The 20263-nt window shown below is 37.2% G+C and overlaps 1 protein-coding gene across 1 annotated transcript in view; it reads left to right on the plus strand.

Moving 5' to 3' along the window:
- Positions 1-20263, plus strand: part of LOC137261073 (protein cycle-like) — a 59724-nt gene that overhangs the window by 26532 nt on the left and 12929 nt on the right. The window contains exons 7-9 of the mRNA XM_067798741.1: positions 2401-2518; positions 16040-16216; positions 17094-17340. Of these exons, the coding sequence (XP_067654842.1) occupies positions 2401-2518; positions 16040-16216; positions 17094-17340 (542 nt within the window). The remainder of the gene's footprint in view (positions 1-2400; positions 2519-16039; positions 16217-17093; positions 17341-20263) is intronic.

A 20263-nucleotide genomic window follows, 5' to 3' on the forward strand; every position in this document is an offset into this window, starting at 1 on the left:
TTTCGAGGTCACCGTTGTATTGACTATAATGGATTTCTCACTTCTCTGTTTCTTCTTGACAGGCAGACAATCTTGACCCACTTTTAACAAACGATTCAATTTCAAATTTGAATTAAACTTCACACTAGCAACTTTAAAGGTGAGGTAAACTTGTTAGTTGTTAGGATAATGTTACGATGTGTCCCCTATTTCACAAAATGGTTGCTACATCTCATAGAAACTGCTTGCTTCACGTTGAGAAATATTTATATTTTTTCAAACTTTATGAATAGTTGAATTGAGGCTGAACAGATCTTGATTTGAAAAAATATTGCTGTTTCAGTTTTTGTCATGTTTTAGATAATATTATGTTTCCTTTGTCAAATTTTCTTCATCATTTATATAAGATATAGCTGAGATTCGTATTTTTAGACACGAGATAAACATGCAGAGATTGTGAAATGGATGAAAAAATAATGATGGATGGTTAATTGGAGTTTAGTGTTTTTCAACTAAAATGACTAATGACTTCAGAAAAAATATGCAAGAACTATTTGGAAATTTTTAGCTGGGAAAAAATACAACATTTTTTCTCTGATGATTACCTTAGTTAGTATCAGTACTTAGGAAGACACCAGCACAATGATAAAATGTCAGAAAGCGGACGATGGATGAGAAATCTGTATATATTTCGTGTTATTTCATGTGAATGATCCTGACATTTCCTGAAAGTCTGTAATCCAATGATGGACGTTCTGTAGACTCTGTCAATAAGATCAGGGATTTAGAAATAAACATGACCTCTGTGCAGTTGTTGATGTGGAAATGGCATGCAACACTAATTATTTTGTCTAACTGTCTTGTTGGAATGGCAGACTCTTCCAAAATGTTCCTGTCTTGTGATTTGCTTTTGTTCATTGCCAGTATGCAGAAATAGTCATGGAATTTTATTTCTTGTTTTATGGATCCACCAGTGATATTTTTGTCAAGAATTAGAAAAAAATATATGAAAATATGTAAATATAAGTAAATGCTCTAATAATGAAATGCTAATGTTAAGATATGATTGGGAGCAAGACTTTGATTATGCAAGGCAGTTTGTTAGGCAGTAAAACACTGGTATCTGTTCTCGTAGACTTAAACAGAATTATCGAACCACTTTCATTTGGAGTGAGAACTTGAAAAACAATGCCTTTGCAAAACTCATGTGGGTTTTTGCTTTGACTTTGTGATTTTTTTTTCTCCCCCGCATTTGAGTTTTCTGAGGATACAAATCCGTAAAACAGAAATAAAATGGGTCTGGCCTTATGTTAATAATAAATAATAATAATAACAATGATAGCATATAGAGTCATATGCAGTCACAGAGAATACTAAAAGACCTTCTTCGTAATACCATTTTTATTAAACAAGTTAATGATTTGGTATCAAACGAGCTAAAGCGAATTTGATGCTAAATATTTCATGTTTGATAAAAATGTTATTTTACATAAGACAGTTTAGTATTCTGTTTATGACTCTCCAACATAAACTGATTGAAACTGCTTATGGTCTGATGACTCAGTTTTCCATAAGTCAAGCATGGTCTAATATCAGTGTGATAGAGGTATTAGCATTGTGAGGTCATTATTGTTAACCATTATGGCATCATACATTCTGTCCATATTTCACTAGTTTCATATTGACATAAAAATATTATATTAATAAATCCTTGTAAAGAACTGCATAATTCATACAAAGTTGTTGTTTCGTTTTCTATGAATTACGTTTCACAAGCAGTCATACTTACAATGATTGTAGGTCAGTGGGCCTCTATCTTTATTTCAAGGACACCTCTAATTTATCCCGTTGCAGCCCCAAAGTAGTCCTTTCACTAAAAGTCTGTATAGCATTTATGGTGGCGATTTGAAAGCATTCCCTCCTTATGCCAAAGACCTGGGTTCAATTCCCCACATGGGTACAGTGTGTGAGGCCCATTTCTATTGTCTTCTGCCGTGATATTCCTGAAATATTGCTAAAAACTGTGTGAAACTAAACTCAGTAAAACTGTTCAGCATTTGTATCATGTAGCAGTCAGTGAGTGAGTTTAGTTCAACGCCGCTTTTAGCAATATTCCAGCAATATCACGGTGGGGGACACCAGAAATGGATTTCACACATTGTGCCCATGTGGAGAATCGAAAGTGGGTCTTTGGGGTGACTGGGTTGTATATCAACTGCAAAAATGATTTTTAAAATTTTTTTTCTCTGAATACATTTGATAGTGGAGTATGAGTTAGATACTGGACAGTTTCACCTTCCTCTCAAGCCATTGCTTTCGAGTCATATGTCACTGCTGAAGATTAACAGGTTGATCGATCATTTCACTTACACAGAAACCATCAGTGAGATTGAAACTAAGATGAAATGTCTTTTTTTTCAGTCTGAACTAATAGGCCAGAGCTTGTTTGACATCCTCCATCCAAAGGACATCGCCAAGGTGAAAGAGCAGCTGTCTGCGTCAGACTTAACGCCTCGAGAAAGGTTTATTGATGCTAAGAGTGAGTAAACTCACCCTTCATACACAACATAGTATCTGGCGCAAAACATTCAAAGATTTGATCCAATCTCGTAAAAATACTCAAATTTTAAGATTTTGAAGTAGCAAACATGCTTGTCCAAATTATCAAACATGCAAACTTGATGGTTCCAGCCAATAGAGAGTATACATTACAAATCGACATAGCAACTCAGTGGCGCCAGCAAGAAGTGGTGGAAACGAGAACTTTTTGTCCTTTTTTGTTCTATTTTTTATTTATTTGTTATATGTTTTGTTACAAATGAATATATTTTTTCAAAAACATACACAACAGACAGTGATATATATTCCAACTGCCATCAGAAATCATCTCATTATATTAGGGGGTATGAATTAACTAAAGCACTGGTAGATTGCCAAGAAATTTCCAGCTCTGTATGCATGGCAAATACACACGGTAATGATAAACCATGTATATCAAAAAGCACAGAACAGGACAGAATTTTTTCAGTAACAGGCCTCCAGCTCAAAGTACATTTACAAAAATTGATGGATATTTAGAGCACATATAAGATTTCGTTTAGATTTGTCTTTCTTGTCAACATGGTACAAAAATAGACATACATCCTTGACATTTTTACTCTGTAGCATAGATATAATATTAATAATTGATGGACATATAATAAAATATTTTGATATGTACTTATTTCTGTCATGAGAATATGCATCACAAATTTAAAATACATGCCATTCATCTTCAACAGCGGAGATGCCATTTAATTTACTAAATAGGCAATGGGGGAAGGGTGTGAAAAAACTAATCTATAAATCATGGTCAAGCTGTCTAAGGCTACAGGTGAGTGACCACCGAGCTTGAGTTAGGATCGAGCACACATGTGACTGTAACTATGTGTTCCAGTACACTCAATTATGAATGTGTACCTTGTTAGGATTAGAAAGTCACAATAAACTCAGTGCACCTAGTGGCAGCAAGAGTTATATCCTCCTCAAGGAGTTGAGATTGATAATCCGATGTACTGTTGAGTTTCACATCCAATGATCGAGGGAAATAATACCAGCTACTTGAGTGTGTATTAGTTGCAAGGACTAAGGTGAAACCTAGTATTGATATTTTGTTTAGCTCAGCAGGACTAACGCTATATGTATTTCTTGAAGCATTTAGCTTGATAGGAGGACAGTTTCACCATCTTGTATCTGGAACTGACTTAAACAAAACACCACCCAAAGTCATAAAAGATTTTTTAGCTTATTTAAGCAGAGGGGCTGACTGTTTATGTTCATCTGGCGCCAGGGATTTTTTTCAACAAAATTTTTTCATCTTTATCAGGAAGAGCCAAATATATTTTTTAACACACAGCATGATATTTTCAAAGACCCAGTTGTCGCTGGTGTGTGTGCAAGCCTCTTCCCCGGTACTGATTTTTTTATTGTTTACACACAAAGCTACAGCATTGCCCAAATTTAATCATGTTAGGAAATAAACGTATCATCCAAGGCCCATATGACCAACATTTGAAATGTACGTCTCATTTGGCTGCCAAATTTGCATTTCTTGCTTAGGCCTCTGCAGTTATATTTCCTATTTTTTTTCAAATTTTTTTCTTCAGAAAACCTAATGGCAGGGTGGACAAAAAAACTCCCAAAGTAATATTCCTTTCAGATACTAAAATATTTTACTTTTTGCAATTTAAGAAGTGTATATTTGACAAAAAAAAACCATCTAAACAAATTTTCTTGTAATCTTACAGTTTTGGCCAGCAGTTTATTTTTCTGAGCTGAGGGAAAATTCATTGTCATTTTTCTTTTGTCTTATTCTTGAAAAAATATGCAATCTGGTAAGCAAAAAATAATATTGGTCTGGCCCAAGGACCCATTTACACAAGGCAGTTTTAGCACTTTGACTATCATAAGTGTTAGAGTATCACTGTCACAATCATCATCATCATCGTCATCATCATCATCATCATCAAAATCACTTTGAACAAGTGTTTACCCAGGTATTATGAATGTTGAGTGGGTATTTCATTTTCTGTTACCCACTAATTTTAAATATGTGGGTATTTTGGTGATTTTACTCATCTAAGCATACATCATTGAGTAAGTTTATTAAACAGGTATGCACTGCCTTATATCATATCTAATCTAAATTAACGTAAATATAATGGAAATGATTTAATAAAATATCTCGCATCCTATACTTACAGTGCAACACTAGTACTAAACATACAACTTGATAGCAGTTGATGTATTTTTCATTATGAAAGCGATTTTTATGAATATGTTCAGTATGTCTATGGTTTAAACATTTTGCTAACATTTGAAATGCATAATTGGTACGCAATAATCATTTGGGTATGAGTACATGGAAATTTTCTTATTGTATCTTTCCCGGATACACAGCATTTCTGTTCCGCTGAGGTTACAAACAGAATAACAAATATGTCTGAATATATCAATTCGTTTTCACATATATTTATCTTGTCTGAAATAGCTGTAAATGTTCTTAATTTATTACACAGATTTAAATACCATGGAAATCATGTGTGGCCAGATTTAGAGTTATCCCACATGTCTTAAACTTTTAAGTGCTTCGCCAAATGTATTTGCATTTATTACCATGTTATCAGAACTTCACATTTATTTCAATGGTTTTGTGATGGAACCACATTGTATTGCTAGGAATGGCTCTTTAGCACACAGCATCCTTGTGATGTAATGGGGTAATTAGTAACGCATGGTGCGAACATCCGATTTTCTGTGATGTTTACAGTTTCCGGTGTTGGCTAAGTATAAGTTCCTGGGACTTCATGCACGAACAACACTAAATTGAAATTAGGTTTAAACTAACGTCACAGAGAGAATAGTGATATAAGTATTTGACAAGAATAGTGATATAAGTATTTGACATGAAATAACGATATAAGTATTGATATGAAATAGGGATATAGGTATTTGATATGAAATAACGATATAAGCATTTGACATGGCTAAAAATACTTAACTTGTCGGTACACCTCAGTATGTTTGTGTCCATGGGTGTTACATTCGAGGGTACCAGCCAAAGTCCTCTAGACAAAAGCTTAGGCCCCTTGGTTCAAAAGTCCCTCGACCAAAAGCCCCTTGACCAAAAGTCCCTCTGGACAAAAGCCTTTGCTATTTTGAGCACGCTTGTAAAAAGTTCATTGATTCATGAACTTCATAATGGAATGAACCTTTACCATTGCTCTGAAGTATTTTTTAACATATTTTAAGTATTTTATCGTATCAGTGGAAAGAAAATTAAGAAAATGTGATGATTGCTTACTTGGAAAGTATTAATTCATATCTTTTTAAGGTCATTGTATTATGAAGCACTAAAATATTTTATGTCATTTATCATTTCTTGTCTTTAATCTTATTTTCCCATTAATGCATGAAATTAATGGCTTTTGACAAATTATTTTGAGGGGATTTCATTTGAGGGGCTTTTGTCCTGAAGGGCTTTTGACCTAAACTCATAATTTGATACATTTCTTAAATAATGTAATGATTGTATGGTTGTATTATGTAGTATGATAGGAGTTGAGATTGATAATAGAATGTTTTCAATGAGATTGCTTTCCAGTGATCAAGGGAAAAATACCAGCGCCTTAAGCATGTACCAGTTTACGTGGATATGTGTACCGTATAAATATCCTATGATAAAAATATAAAAAATAATGAAAACGTTTAATAAATATCTGCTGTTTTGAGAACAGTGTGTAAGTTTCTTATGATCAGCATACAACTAATCCAAACTCCAACATCTGCCCCAGAGTTGTGTTTGAGTCAGTTACAGAGTAATTCTGACGGGTTTTTACTTTAAATCGAGGCAGACAAATCAGATTTTCAGTCCTACTCGTTTTTGTCGTCATTTCAAAGTCTTTGTATTTCACAGTCTGCAAGACTTAGATATGTTGCCATAAAGAAGACAATATTTCTTACTGTATTTTCATATAGTTTAGTGCTCCTATGAGCATTAGTGTGTGAGTGAGTGTGTATGGCTTTATACTGATTTAGCAATATTCCAACAACATCTTGGCAGTGAACACCAGAAATCGGCCTCACACATAACACCCATGTGAGAAATCGAACCCGGACTTTCGGAGTGATGAGTGAATGTCATAACCACTAGGCTACCCTACTGCCCCTGCCATCAGTTGAAGCCATGTCACATAGTTAAAGAGGGATTTGTGGCTTTCACTCCCCACAAACTCTGAGTAGTATACATAAGGGAGTTATGGGACCAGGGCCTTTAAAGGCGTAATTTTCAAATTTGTAAGAATCTCATTTTCACTAGGGCATAGCAAAAAACAAGCAAATTGCAGCAAAAAACAAGAAAACAATTCTTATAAATTTGAAAATTAAACCTTTGATAAGGACCTGATTTTCGATGTAAATTACTTTCTTTTGTTGTTGTTTTTTTATGTGGTTTAATCATCTGTAACTGTACAGATGCAGACAATTGTTCAGACTCAGTCATTCACTGACTGAAACAAATTCCTGGAAAATATTTTCGGAATACCAGGCATCAAACGACAAAGAAACACTCTGCTTAATGTCAAGAATGATGAGTGGAACCTAAAGGACCAGCTGCAGTAAACAGTGGTGGAATCACTGGATCTGCCATCCCTAGATTAGATTAACACATTTGATGTTTTAAGTATGAAAACTTTATTGTTGTGAAAAAGCATGATAATACTTTGTCGATTCAGTTCATATTATTCAAGTACCTGGTTACAAAGCTTGTATCATCTTGAAGAAAATAGTTTGGTTATAATTTGTCAAATTAGTCCAAATTATTCTACAGATTGATCATTTCCCTCTTATAGTGACTAAACGCCATAGGCCACCATTGATAAGACTTTTGACGTATTGAAATTGTCCACAAAGTGATGGCTCTACATCAGTGACAAGTAATAGTCCTTCAGCAACCCATGCTTGCCATAAAAGGCGACTCAGCTTGTCGTAAGAGGCGACTAACGGGATCGGGTGGTCAGCCTCGCTGACTTGGTTGGCACATGTCATCGGTTCCCAATTGCGCAGATCGATGCTCATGTTGCTGATCACTGGATTGTCTGGTCCAGACTCGATTATTTACAGACCGCCGCCATATAGCTAGAATATTGCTGAGTGCGGCGTAAAAGTAAACTCACTCACTCACTCACTCACTCCTTAGTTCACACTCATGCCAGCCAATGTTGTTGGTTAGGTTTAACAGGATGAAGCAGGCGGTCTTTGTCATTTCTATATTTAGGATCCAAAACTAACACTTTGTTTGAAAAGGCCAATTGATGGAAAACAGAAAACATCTGTTATATTTGCTTTATTTGCTTTAGAATCTCTGTTTACTTAGAAAGTGTCAAACCCTCTATTACAACCCCAGTCATTCAAATAGCTCTACTGTTACAACCCCAATCATTCAAATAGCTCTACTGTTACAACCCCGATCATTCAAACAGCTCTACTGTTACAACCCCAATCATTCAAATAGCTCTACTGTTACAACCCAATCATTCAAATAGCTCTACTGTTACAACCCCAATCATTCAAATAGCTCTACTGTTACAACCCCAGTCATTCAAATAGCTCTACTGTTACAACGCCAATCATTCAAATAGCTCTACTGTTACAACCCCAATCATTCAAATAGCTGTACTGTTGCAACCCCAGTCATTCAAATAGCTCTACTGTTACAACCCAATCATTCAAATAGCTCTACTGTTACAACCCCAATCATTCAAATAGCTCTACTGTTACAACCCCAGTCATTCAAATAGCTCTACTGTTACAACCCCAGTCATTCAAATAGCTCTACTGTTACAACCCCAGTCATTCAAACAGCTCTACTGTTACAACCCCAATCATTCAAATAGCTCTACTGTTACAACCCAATCATTCAAATAGCTCTACTGTTGCAACCCCAGTCATTCAAATAGCTCTACTGTTACAACCCCAATCATTCAAATAGCTCTACTGTTACAACCCCAGTCATTCAAACAGCTCTACTGTTACAACCCCAATCATTCAAATAGCTCTACTGTTACAACTCCAATCATTCAAATAGCTCTACTGTTACAACCCCAATCATTCAAATAGCTCTACTGTTACAACCCAATCATTCAAATAGCTCTACTGTTACAACCCCAGTCATTCAAATAGCTCTACTGTTACAACCCCAATCATTCAAATAGCTCTACTGTTACAACCCCAGTCATTCAAATAGCTCTACTGTTACAACCCCAATCATTCAAATAGCTCTACTGTTACAACCCCAGTCATTCAAACAGCTCTACTGTTACAACCCCAATCATTCAAATAGCTCTACTGTTACAACCCCAATCATTCAAATAGCTCTACTGTTACAACCCCAGTCATTCAAATAGCTCTACTGTTACAACGCCAATCATTCAAATAGCTCTACTGTTACAACCCCAATCATTCAAATAGCTCTACTGTTGCAACCCCAGTCATTCAAATAGCTCTACTGTTACAACCCCAATCATTCAAATAGCTGTACTGTTGCAACCCCAGTCATTCAAATAGCTCTACTGTTACAACCCCAGTCATTCAAACAGCTCTACTGTTACAACCCCAATCATTCAAATAGCTCTACTGTTACAACTCCAATCATTCAAATAGCTCTACTGTTACAACCCCAATCATTCAAATAGCTCTACTGTTACAACCCAATCATTCAAATAGCTCTACTGTTACAACCCCAGTCATTCAAATAGCTCTACTGTTACAACCCCAATCATTCAAATAGCTCTACTGTTACAACCCCAGTCATTCAAATAGCTCTACTGTTACAACCCCAATCATTCAAATAGCTCTACTGTTACAACCCCAGTCATTCAAACAGCTCTACTGTTACAACCCCAATCATTCAAATAGCTCTACTGTTACAACCCAATCATTCAAATAGCTCTACTGTTACAACCCCAGTCATTCAAATAGCTCTACTGTTACAACCCCAATCATTCAAATAGCTCTGACAGTAATCTTTTCAATGTTATAAATTGTGTTCCACATTACATCAGTACATCTGTAAACGTTACCTTTTTTCCGAAGTCTGGTTTAGAACAGTTGACTGAAGTAAGTGGCTACATTTACACTTCTATTGATGGCTAGTATATATTGCATTGTATCAAGCATGCTCTTAACTGTCAAAATGCTAAACAGTAGTTGTAACTGAATGGTATTTTTGTAACAGCAGTGTTGGTGACTATAGTATTGTTTTAGGAACTCACTGTAAGTCCTACATGGGGTGGTGGGTGAGCGCCAGGCTTGTGATCCAGCCCACATGTGACAAGGTGTAAAACTTTTGGAATTCAACTTTGTGTGCAGACACTTTCCGTGTTGTCACAGCTCCCTAATGTACAGTATACAGCCCTGTGCACTGAAAAGAACCTATGAATCCATTAGTATATGACCAGATGGTGGCAACGTTAATATGTGCAAACACATGCTGCTGCATAAAACTGGCACAAAGTGCTGTGACTGAGTGTCTCAGGCCACCAAGTTATGAATGGGTACCCAGTTAGGATGAGAAAGCTGTGTGGGCTTGTGCGTGTGTCCGTGCATGTGTGCCTGTGCGCAGACGAGAGAGAGAGAGATTGATATGTTGGTGCTATTCTTTGAGTTAACATATCTGCGCAGATTGGATTCAGAGTTGTCACCTATAGCTGACATTTAGCTGATTAAATCTGGTCTTGCAAATAGTTCATAGCCAAATCAGTTGCCAACAATGTTGCAATATCATACATGACAATCTGTCTTGAGGGTAACTGGAAATAGGGTATTGGATGTCTGCAACAATTTGTTTATATAAATGTAAATTACTTTGTGTTTCGGATAGAGAGATAAGTGTTTCACCAGATAAGAGCTCGAAATGTTACAAGAAGACTTTGACATTTGGGCTGCTATTGTTTCAGAAGCAAGTGTACGCCCACAGTCTCTGAGTGTGATATATTGATTTGAACATCCTTGAACCAGTTCAGCCAGCCTTGTGATACTGTTACATATGTCCCTTGATCGCCAATATTTGTTAAGAGCATTTCCATGGGGCTACACTGGATGCATCTGGTTGGTGCCTGGGAGCATCTGACTCAGCACTACGAGACAGGGAGAAAATGTCACTGGCTGTATTTCATAACATCTGAGCTGGGGTTAAGGGAACTCAGGCACCTTGAGGGTGTGACTGAGGGGAGGACTTCAGCCTAGGGATGAAAATCTGTACTAGTGGACTAGGGTTTGGTTTTAAGGTGGAGTGTTGCTGGAGAAAGACAATCATGGTTTGGTGCAGTGACTTGGGGGATTGCAGATCAAGTTGACAGAATGCACTGAGTAATGATTAGGGAATACTAGCAGATTGGTTTGTTGACAGTGCATTGACTTGAGATGGTGGGAAGGGTACCAGGTTAGTTTGAGGGCAGTGCATTGACTTGAGATGGTGGGAAGGGTACCAGGTTAGTTTGAGGGCAGTGCATTGACTTGAGATGGTGGGAAGGGTACCAGGTTAGTTTGGGGGCAGTGCATAATGAGTTAGATAGTGGGAAGGGTACCAGGTTGGTTTGGGAGCAGTGCATTGAGTTAGATAGTGGGAAGGGTACCAGGTTGGTTTGAGAGCAGTGCATTGAATTGAGATTGTGGGAAGGGTAGCAGATTGGTTTGGGAGCATTGCATTGAGTTAGACAGTGGGAAGGGTACCAGGTTGGTTTGGGAGCAGTGCATTGAATTGAAATTGTGGGAAGGGTAGCAGATTGGTTTGGGAGCAGTGCATTGAGTTAGATAGTGTGAAGGTTAGCAGGCTGGTTTCATGGTAACTGACCGATTTTGGGGCCAAGCAATATGGTTGAGATTGTGGAAAGAGTAACTGAGGGGCTCACATTGAACTTTGATAGGGAAAAGGGGTAGCAGATCAGATTATAGACAGTTGACATGAGAATGAGGAACAAGGATCAGTAACCGCCTAACATATGGTGTGTCATCTATTTGTTACTGTCAATATATCAGGCTATTTTTTGAATGGTAAACAACATCCCTGCAAACACTTTTTTTTCTTCTTGTTTGCATGTTTATTACAAAGTCTCTTGACCCATGTTTAGCTGTCTCTGAAGGATACATCTGTTTGATGAAGTGTTAGTGAACTAAGTGTATCCCCTTACTTTATGTGTAGAGTGGTGGCTGCCGTCACCTATTGTCAAGTCAGGGGATTATAACATGATGAAGAGTTTGTCAGCCATGTGTTCCTGAAGCTGAAGCCCATCTCATTAAAAATATTCATGTATATGTGCCTCTAGTGCCACCATCATCAGGTTAGATTGCCCTTAACTTTAATGCCACCATGGCTCTAAAGCCATCCTAGTTATTAAATGCCAGCTTGGTTTTTATGCCAGCCTGGATAGAAAGTCATCATGGTTATAATGCCCTCCAAGCTACAATGCTGGTGTGGTTACGTAGCCCCTGACTATAATGCTACCCTGGTTGAAATGCCCCCATGTCACAGTGTCTCCTTGGTTATAATGCCCTCCAAGCTACAATGCTGGCGTGGTTACGTAGCCCCTGACTATAATGCTACCCTGGTTGCAATGCCCCCATGTCACAGTGTGCCCTTGGTTGTAATGCCCCCATGTCACAGTGTGCCCTTGGTTATAATGCCGTCCAAACTACAATGCTGGTGTGGTTATAAAGCCCCTGACTATGATGCTACCCTGGTTTAATGCCCCCATGTCACAGTGCCCCCTTGGTTATAACGCCCTCCAAGCTACAATGCTGGTGTGATTATAAAGCCCGGGCTGACTATAATGCCCCCCCCCCCCCCCCCCCCCCCCCGGTTATAATTCCCTCCAATCTGCTTATGTTTCTGCAGTTATAAAGCCCCTGACTATAATGCCACCCTGGTTATAATGCTTCCTGTGTTTTTATGCCACCCTGATTATGATGCCCAGAACACAAAACTCTCAATGACATATCCTTTTTTTCCATATGCAAAATACTTTTTCAGCATCAAGACACTTAACTGATCTAACTTCAGTAAGCCGAGTGAACTTTCAGTGTGCTTTTGGTTTGTAAAGTCTTATATAAGGTTTACTCATCAACTGAAATCTTTATCCTATTGGTGCCATTATGAACAAATGATTATGCAAGTTCATCTCCTTAAATTAAATTATTTTGATGGCTTAATCTTCAGAAAATAGCACAGTATCTCTGCCACAGTAAATGATGTGAGAAAACATTTTCCTTCCAGTGAAAAGACTATTCAGATATCCTGTGCCAAGGCTTGTTAATACTACAATATTCACTTATATTATCTCTGCAACATGACGAAATGTTACTTTGGTTTCACACAAGGAATCCATTTATTGCCACTCTCAACTGTTGTCTTGGATTGTGGTGTTGTCTCTGTGATAAATAAGTTAATTCCAGGGAAGTAGGTTTCCTACTTGTCTCATAATGTGTCAATTTCCAAGATGGAGAGCACAACGTGGGCGTGTGGATGAACGTTTCTCTACAGATTTTATTTTTTGTTTTGTTGTCATTCAGAGAAGTTAGTTCGAACAATGTAACGGATGTCTGGAGATGAGTCATATTGAAGATGGCTGATTTCTTGAATAGATTTTATAGTGATTTAGAGTATGCGGAATATTATCTGTTTCATTTGCATTTTAGGTGGTAGATATTAAGAAAGTATGATACTTATCGGATGACAACATTATTGTATGTTAGGATTTTTACTCTTTCTGACGGAAGTTTTGAGATTTTACTTAAGTGTTTTTCATAATGCAGCTTAGGCTTAAGTTTTGGCTATTTCTGACTTAAATCTTAAGACTGGACAGGGGTAGGCTTAACTAGAAGGTGTTTGACTTAAGTCAGTAAACAACATGGCTGCCGTAGTGACGAAGCGCCGTTCACTTTACCAAAGAAGGCATAGTCTCGTTGAAAACAGTAATAAAGAACTAATTCGGCGATTCTGTCTCGAGTAATTCTTCTTTCCACTGCTTTTGACATTCTTCCACATTTTTTTCGATTTCTTCTTTGGTCCTTTTCACTGAGCCCACAGCGTTTAGGCTGTCAGTTATAAAAGGCCTAATTCAGTGTTCTTATTCCCATTGAATGCACTCACCTACCACGCCTCCTGAGTCCCTGTCTGTTTGCCAAGGTCAAAACTGGCCCAAATTTTCCCCCTATCACAGTCTTAACTTCCTTTGCTTCACAAGTTCTGATAACTGCAAGCATTCGTCTCTACTCCAGTTAGGTTTTCATTTCTTTGCTCTGTGCATGTCAGTTTCTGCCATTTTGACCGCAGTACTGTTGTCTGCGATACAATGACAGAAGGGAATCCCCACTTGACGTCACTTTATGTTTTCTTGCATAAGAGCGTTCCACCCGAAGTTTTCCATCGCTGGTATTTCCCATTAGCATTGATGCGCATACACATCGGCCAAGGCTTAACCTCTGACTAAGCTAAGTTTTTGAGTAAATCACTTTATGAATATGAACTTAAGTTTCTGACTTAATATTTGTAAGTCAATTTTTAAAAACTTAAGACAAAACTTAAGAAAAATCTTAGAATTTTTCAGAATATAGCCCCATTTCTGCAGCATAGAGCTGACTTTTATACATCTTATGCCAAAACATCACTTCACTTATGATAGTGAAGTTGTCATCCATGAAATGCTACTTTGATGAACGATTTCTTGAAGAGATTTCACAGTAATTTAGCTTTTGAGTAGGAGTAAAGTAGAAAATAACTGATTTCTTGTAGAGATATCACTGTAATTTTACTGTGTAATAATGGAGATGACTCATTTCTTCATGAGATGTCAGTTATTTTACAGTAGGAGTGATATGACTGATTTCTTGAACAATTTTGACAATTCATCTATCATGAAAGGCTAAATGTGAGATCTGTACATGCCACAGTGGTGCTGGTGGTGGTGATGAGGTGGTAGGGCACTTGATTATTGCCTTTTTTTTCGCCTAAACACGAGCAAAAACACTATCGTCTGAATTCTTATTGGCCTACATGATGATGCTTCAGTCTCGGCAACACTTCCCTATGTAGGGATTCATAGGACGCTAGTTCCTGCTGTGTATTTGATAATTTCATTGATCCAACTTTCCATCATAAATTGATTTGATTAACTTATTATATTAATTCATTTTTTTTTTTTTTTAATTTTATGCTGTTCGAGGCTGCAGTATTAAAACATACATTATAAAGCTATGTTCTGATTTTCATTTTGCAGGCCAGTAATTTAAATATGATTAATCACCTAACTAGTTTAAAGTTACTAAAGCATAATTTTGATGAAATATGTTAAGGTGACTGGAATTGTCATAATGTAAGGTTGTATTGTCTATATTGCCTGATCATCTCTGCTTGGAAGGGTCTGACAGACCAATCAGACAGCTAAATTGTTCAACTGATATTGATAATATCCTGTCTATAAATATAGAGAAATACAAAGTGATCATAGTGCTAAGGTAATCATTCGTAACTTCCATGCGTCAGTGTTTAGAGTTACCAAATTTCCAAGCCAGACAGTCAGACTCAGGAAGCTTAAAAAATATTACCTGTCCACATACAAACATGTCTGTCCATTTTTCAAAACTTAAAAAAAATATCAGGTTTCAGAATACTTCACTGCAGGAAGCCAGAAAAAGATTCAGGTAGTCTAAGGAAAGCAAGTGCCATTTCCAACTCATGCAGGCTCCATTCACTGTTTGTAGGCATCACAATGAACTACACATTACTAACAGGCAATGCACCAAGTTTAGATAAACTGAAAGTACATGTGTTGTGATTGGTGATCGTAACTTGAACTGTCCAATCATAATTAGAGTAACATAATTATCATTATAGCTTAAACATCTGAAACTGATGCCAAGAGAACCTGGCTGCAGGGTAAAAATATCTACCAGATCACCGGACAGGCTAGTCCTGAAATTTGACTGTTCAAGGACAGTAGACTGTTCTGGATGGTCAGGCAGGAGGGAATTAAAATAGCTGTATACAAAAACATTGACTTGTGACTGTCATAGCCCTACAATCACTTTCTTTTAGCATATTATGTATCACCGTAGATAAGTCAATCTCTTAGATAAGCCAAGGTCTTGACTTGACTCTTAAAATCAGTGTCAAAGTCGTATGTTCTGTACATAAACCGAACCACCAATCTTCGTTCATCTGCTCATCGCAATCAGTCACTGGAAATAGAGTATCAACAAATCCTTACTGAATTATGATACTAAGTCCTTTTGTGACACTTTCTAGTAATGATAGATGTTCTTTGTATATCTTTACTTTGCCTATCTAAATTTTGTGTAAGGGAGGTGGGGTAGACCAGTTGTTAAATCTTTGGCCCGTCACACAAATTTTAGTCCCCACATGAGTACTGAATGTGAAGACCATTTCTAGTGTACCTTGCCTTGATATTGTTGGAATAAAACGCAGCATAAAACTAAACTCACAAGTTTCTATGTTTTCTGGTTACAGCAATGATGCCTGTGAAAACAGAGGTTCCCCAGAAGATGTCCAAGCTGTGCTCTGGGGCACGAAGGTCATTCTTCTTTCGAATGAAATATGGATCAAAATCATCAGGAAATGTGCCGAGTAATAATGCAATGAAGAAAGATCCTGACTCATATCAGTATAACAGGAAAAAGAAATCAGGTCAGTTGAAGCACATCAGACATTCAATAAATTTTATTTTCATTATGTCATAATTTGCCGTTTGCAGATTCTGGATTGTTTTTACGGCCTTTGCTTCTTTTTTTCATAAGATGCGATATGTTATGCTGAGGGAAATACATAAGGGATTATAGTATGAAAGCACAAGTGTTTCTTTTATTTTTTTCAGGTTTCTTCACAAGATTTGTATCTCTTAGCTGGAAAAGTCCTGGAAAATCTTGGAACACTTGTGCTTCATATGATCCATTATGTTTTTTCATCAGTATAGATTAGTTTTAAGGCTTGTCGTCTTGTTTGATTTGGTGTCATCATGACCCAGTGGATTGGAATATTGCTCATAATATCAACCATTGGTTGGTTTGGTTATTTGAAGACCCATGTGGTATCTGGAATATGGCTGAGAGAAGGTTTAAACAACAAGCAGAAATTCACTCTGTTGTTATGTGCTGGTAAACAATCTAGATGCTGTTGTACAATTACCAATCTTAGCGCTAAGGTGATGTAACTCCCATACCATATCACAGACTTACGGCAGTCATGATAAGTGCTTAGGTTGTCTTGTACAACAGCACCCTAACTCATTTGCCACTGTAGCATGGATAGTCCAGCTTGAATGATATTACTCCCAAAATACCCAGCCAATCAAATTACCATTTTGTCCTTATTCAATCACACAGCCATAGTTCCATACTTGACTGTGTTATATTCCGGTATACAACACTGACAATATCAGCTTCTGATCCATGTTTGACCTTATTACAGGAATCTCATGGCAGAGTTTAAAAATAGTGTACAGTGGACCATTACCGTATTTTGATCACCTATACTAGGCGTTAAAACTAGCCCACTGACTTTTCAGATAAGAAGAACTACGTGATCATTCACTGCAGTGGCTATTTGAAATCATGGTCATCCAGCAAGATGGGCATCGATGATGATAATGAAAGTGATGAAAGCCCCAGCCTCAGTTGCCTTGTTGCCATTGGTCGAATCCAGCCTACCTGCCAGTCCCAACCCTCATCGTCGCCTAGCAACATAAACATTCGACCGATGGAGTACATGTCTCGTCTTAGTATAGATGGAAAATTTGCAAATGTTGATGAGCGGTGAGTATTTTTTGTGATAGTGGTGTTCTGATGATCAAAAATAAGAAAAAATCAATCAAAAGTAGAAGTAAAAATACTTATCAATATTAAAAATCATATTTTCAAATAGCTGGAAATTTGTTGTGTCAGCACTACACACTTGAATGAAGTAAACTAACCATTAAATTTGATGAATATTCAAAAACAAACGTACTCAACAGCTTAAGGTTATGCGCAGTGTAAATTTGAAACCACTTTTTTTGTTTGATTACAGTTCCAGTGTCTTTCTTGCATGTGTGCATTGTATTGCATGGCAGTGTTAGTTATAAAAATCTTTAATTAGAAAAAAAAAGTGGGGGAAAACCCTTAAGATTGGTGATAGCAATAAAAATGTGTATATTTCGATTATAATCAGTAATCATTCACCTCAAGTCCTTCAATAATCAATAGTGGATTATGTGTCCGATTCCCATCACTAGTCATGGTGTATCAGTTGACCTTGTTTGTAGGGTGTTTGCTTGTGACCATCAGAACACAAGGTTGGTTTTCATGTTAGGTACACTGAAACCTTTTCTGGGTGTCTGGTTCCACATCCATAGTTAGTGATTTATAGTCTGTCAATGGAGCAGGTCAGTGGTTTGAATCAAGTTAGGTTAAACAATGTTGAAAGATGTTAAAAGATGGCACTTGATGTTACCCTGCCTGGTTGTATATGTGTCACAGTTGGGCATCCACATTAAGCATCGAGTGAGTTTGGTTTTACAACACACTGGATCAGACAATCAGATGGCTGATATTGTGAACATCTAACGCTCCATCGACCATCTCACCGAGGTTGATCACTCAATCCAACATCCCATTTGAAACTAAACTGTAGTTTTGATTGAGTGATTGAGTTAAGTTTTATGCCACACTCAGCGATATTCCAGCTTTATGGCAACAATATGTAATTAAATTTAGTCTGGACCAGACAATCAAGTGATCTACAGATATGAGCATCCTCTACGCATGTCAACCAGGTCAGCAAGCATTTCCACCCAACCCTGTAAATCACCTCCTACGACAAGCATGGGTTACTGAAGATCAATTCTAACACGGATCTTCATGGGGGACAGAGATGTGTTACTGAAGATCAGTTCTAACCTGGGCCTTCACAGATATTAACCATAGACCAGTGATTTGTGTAATTGTGCCCATGACAAGCTGTAAATGCTAGTTTTGGGTATTATGCAGAAAATTTTTCATATTGCAACATATTGCGATGTGAACCATTTATTGTGATATGAATTGTGCTTTTTTTTGACAGAAACCCTACTCATAATTGAATCATTACTTCATTTTTAAAGCAAAAACCCCACGAAATCACTGTGCTTGGTTAACCTTTAATAAAAATGAACTTTTAATCATGACAAAATAAAAAAACTTTAACTTTTTCAACTTGCCACAGTATCGACCAGCACCTCATTAACAAGATCATTGTTGGGGCTGCCATTTTGCAACAAACGTTGTGAAAAACGGAAGTATCAAAAGATCTATGAGTGTTACAAAGGACCGGTGGGGTAGCTTAGTTGTTAATGCATTCATTTGTCATGGCGAAGACATGGGTTTGATTCCTAACACTGCAGAATGTCTGAAGACCATCCCTAGTGTCTCCTATGATGATATGGTTGGAATACTCACCCACTCACTCACTCACCCACTCACTCACTCACTCACTCGCTCACTATATAACTGATATCAGGCTGAAATCGGTTTTAATATATCCAACTCACTATTTGGAATACCTCCTTGGACTAACATGTGTGGTCTTGGACTGGTGTTTTCCTTGACTGACTTTGTCTTGGACTGAAATTGTCTCAGTGTACATTTGTCAGGATTTCCCTAATTTTGCTGGATAGTATTATTTCCATAAACACAAGTCGTAAACAACATTCATTCGCTCAGCTGTCCTTGACATTCTTTGATATGGAGCTGACTCAGACATTAATAATGTCACAAGTTCTGATCCTAAAGCTGAAATACGACTCTTTATAATGATGATTATAAATAAAACCTTCAGCCTGGTTTATATAACATATAATCTGATAGTCATGTTTGTTGTTAAAATAATGTCATGACGAATTTGCCATACATAGTTTCTTGTGACAACTGTTTTTATTCTCTAGGAGTTTCTGCATGAAACACTTTTCGATGGTAAAGACACATGTATTTGAAATTATGCAGAAAGGGAAAAAAGTATTATTGCATTATTGATCAGTTAAAAAGATCAAATGGGTGTGAAGAAAATTGTGTTTTCGGAGCCTACTTGTTCAGAGGTCTACATGGCCACTAGTCTGTTAGTCCAAGACCTATCATAATGAGTGACTTGTGTACTTGCTAAAGCAGTCTAGTTCTGTTGCCATGGTTACATAAGCATTTTTATCAGAAATGAGCTGACAGGAAATTGGATATCATTAATGGTGTCTAACACTGTTGTTCGAAAACACTATGTTCCTATTTTCAACTTTCCCTTCTTGTCCAACCATGTATTGTTATTAGTGTGCAAAATAGGCACTTGCCCACTAGCCTATGGCTACTAAAAATCCAGTTGGGCCAGTAAATCTGAACAGTCACTGGCCATGCTAGCTAGTGAATTTTCATGTCGTCATATTGTAAATATATCACTTTCTCCAACTGGTTATGTTGTAATGCACTTTAAAGCATGACAGATTATGGCCTGATGAAAATATCCATGATATTAGCATCTTAATGATGAAACACGTGTCATTAAGACCATGTCTTGGTCTGATCAGCTTTTGAAATCTTTTGCATTATAAAGTTCCTAGCTAAAAGTGTTTTCTAGCTACTGGTCTAGTGAGTTATTTTGTGGGTTTGTAACTTTCAGGCACAGTTACCCCGGACTGGCCAGCAAAATTTGGAAACTCATTCACACACTGTAATAATA

The sequence above is a fragment of the Haliotis asinina genome, chromosome 14, assembly GCF_037392515.1.
Source record: "Haliotis asinina isolate JCU_RB_2024 chromosome 14, JCU_Hal_asi_v2, whole genome shotgun sequence".
Classification (NCBI taxonomy): domain Eukaryota; kingdom Metazoa; phylum Mollusca; class Gastropoda; order Lepetellida; family Haliotidae; genus Haliotis; species Haliotis asinina.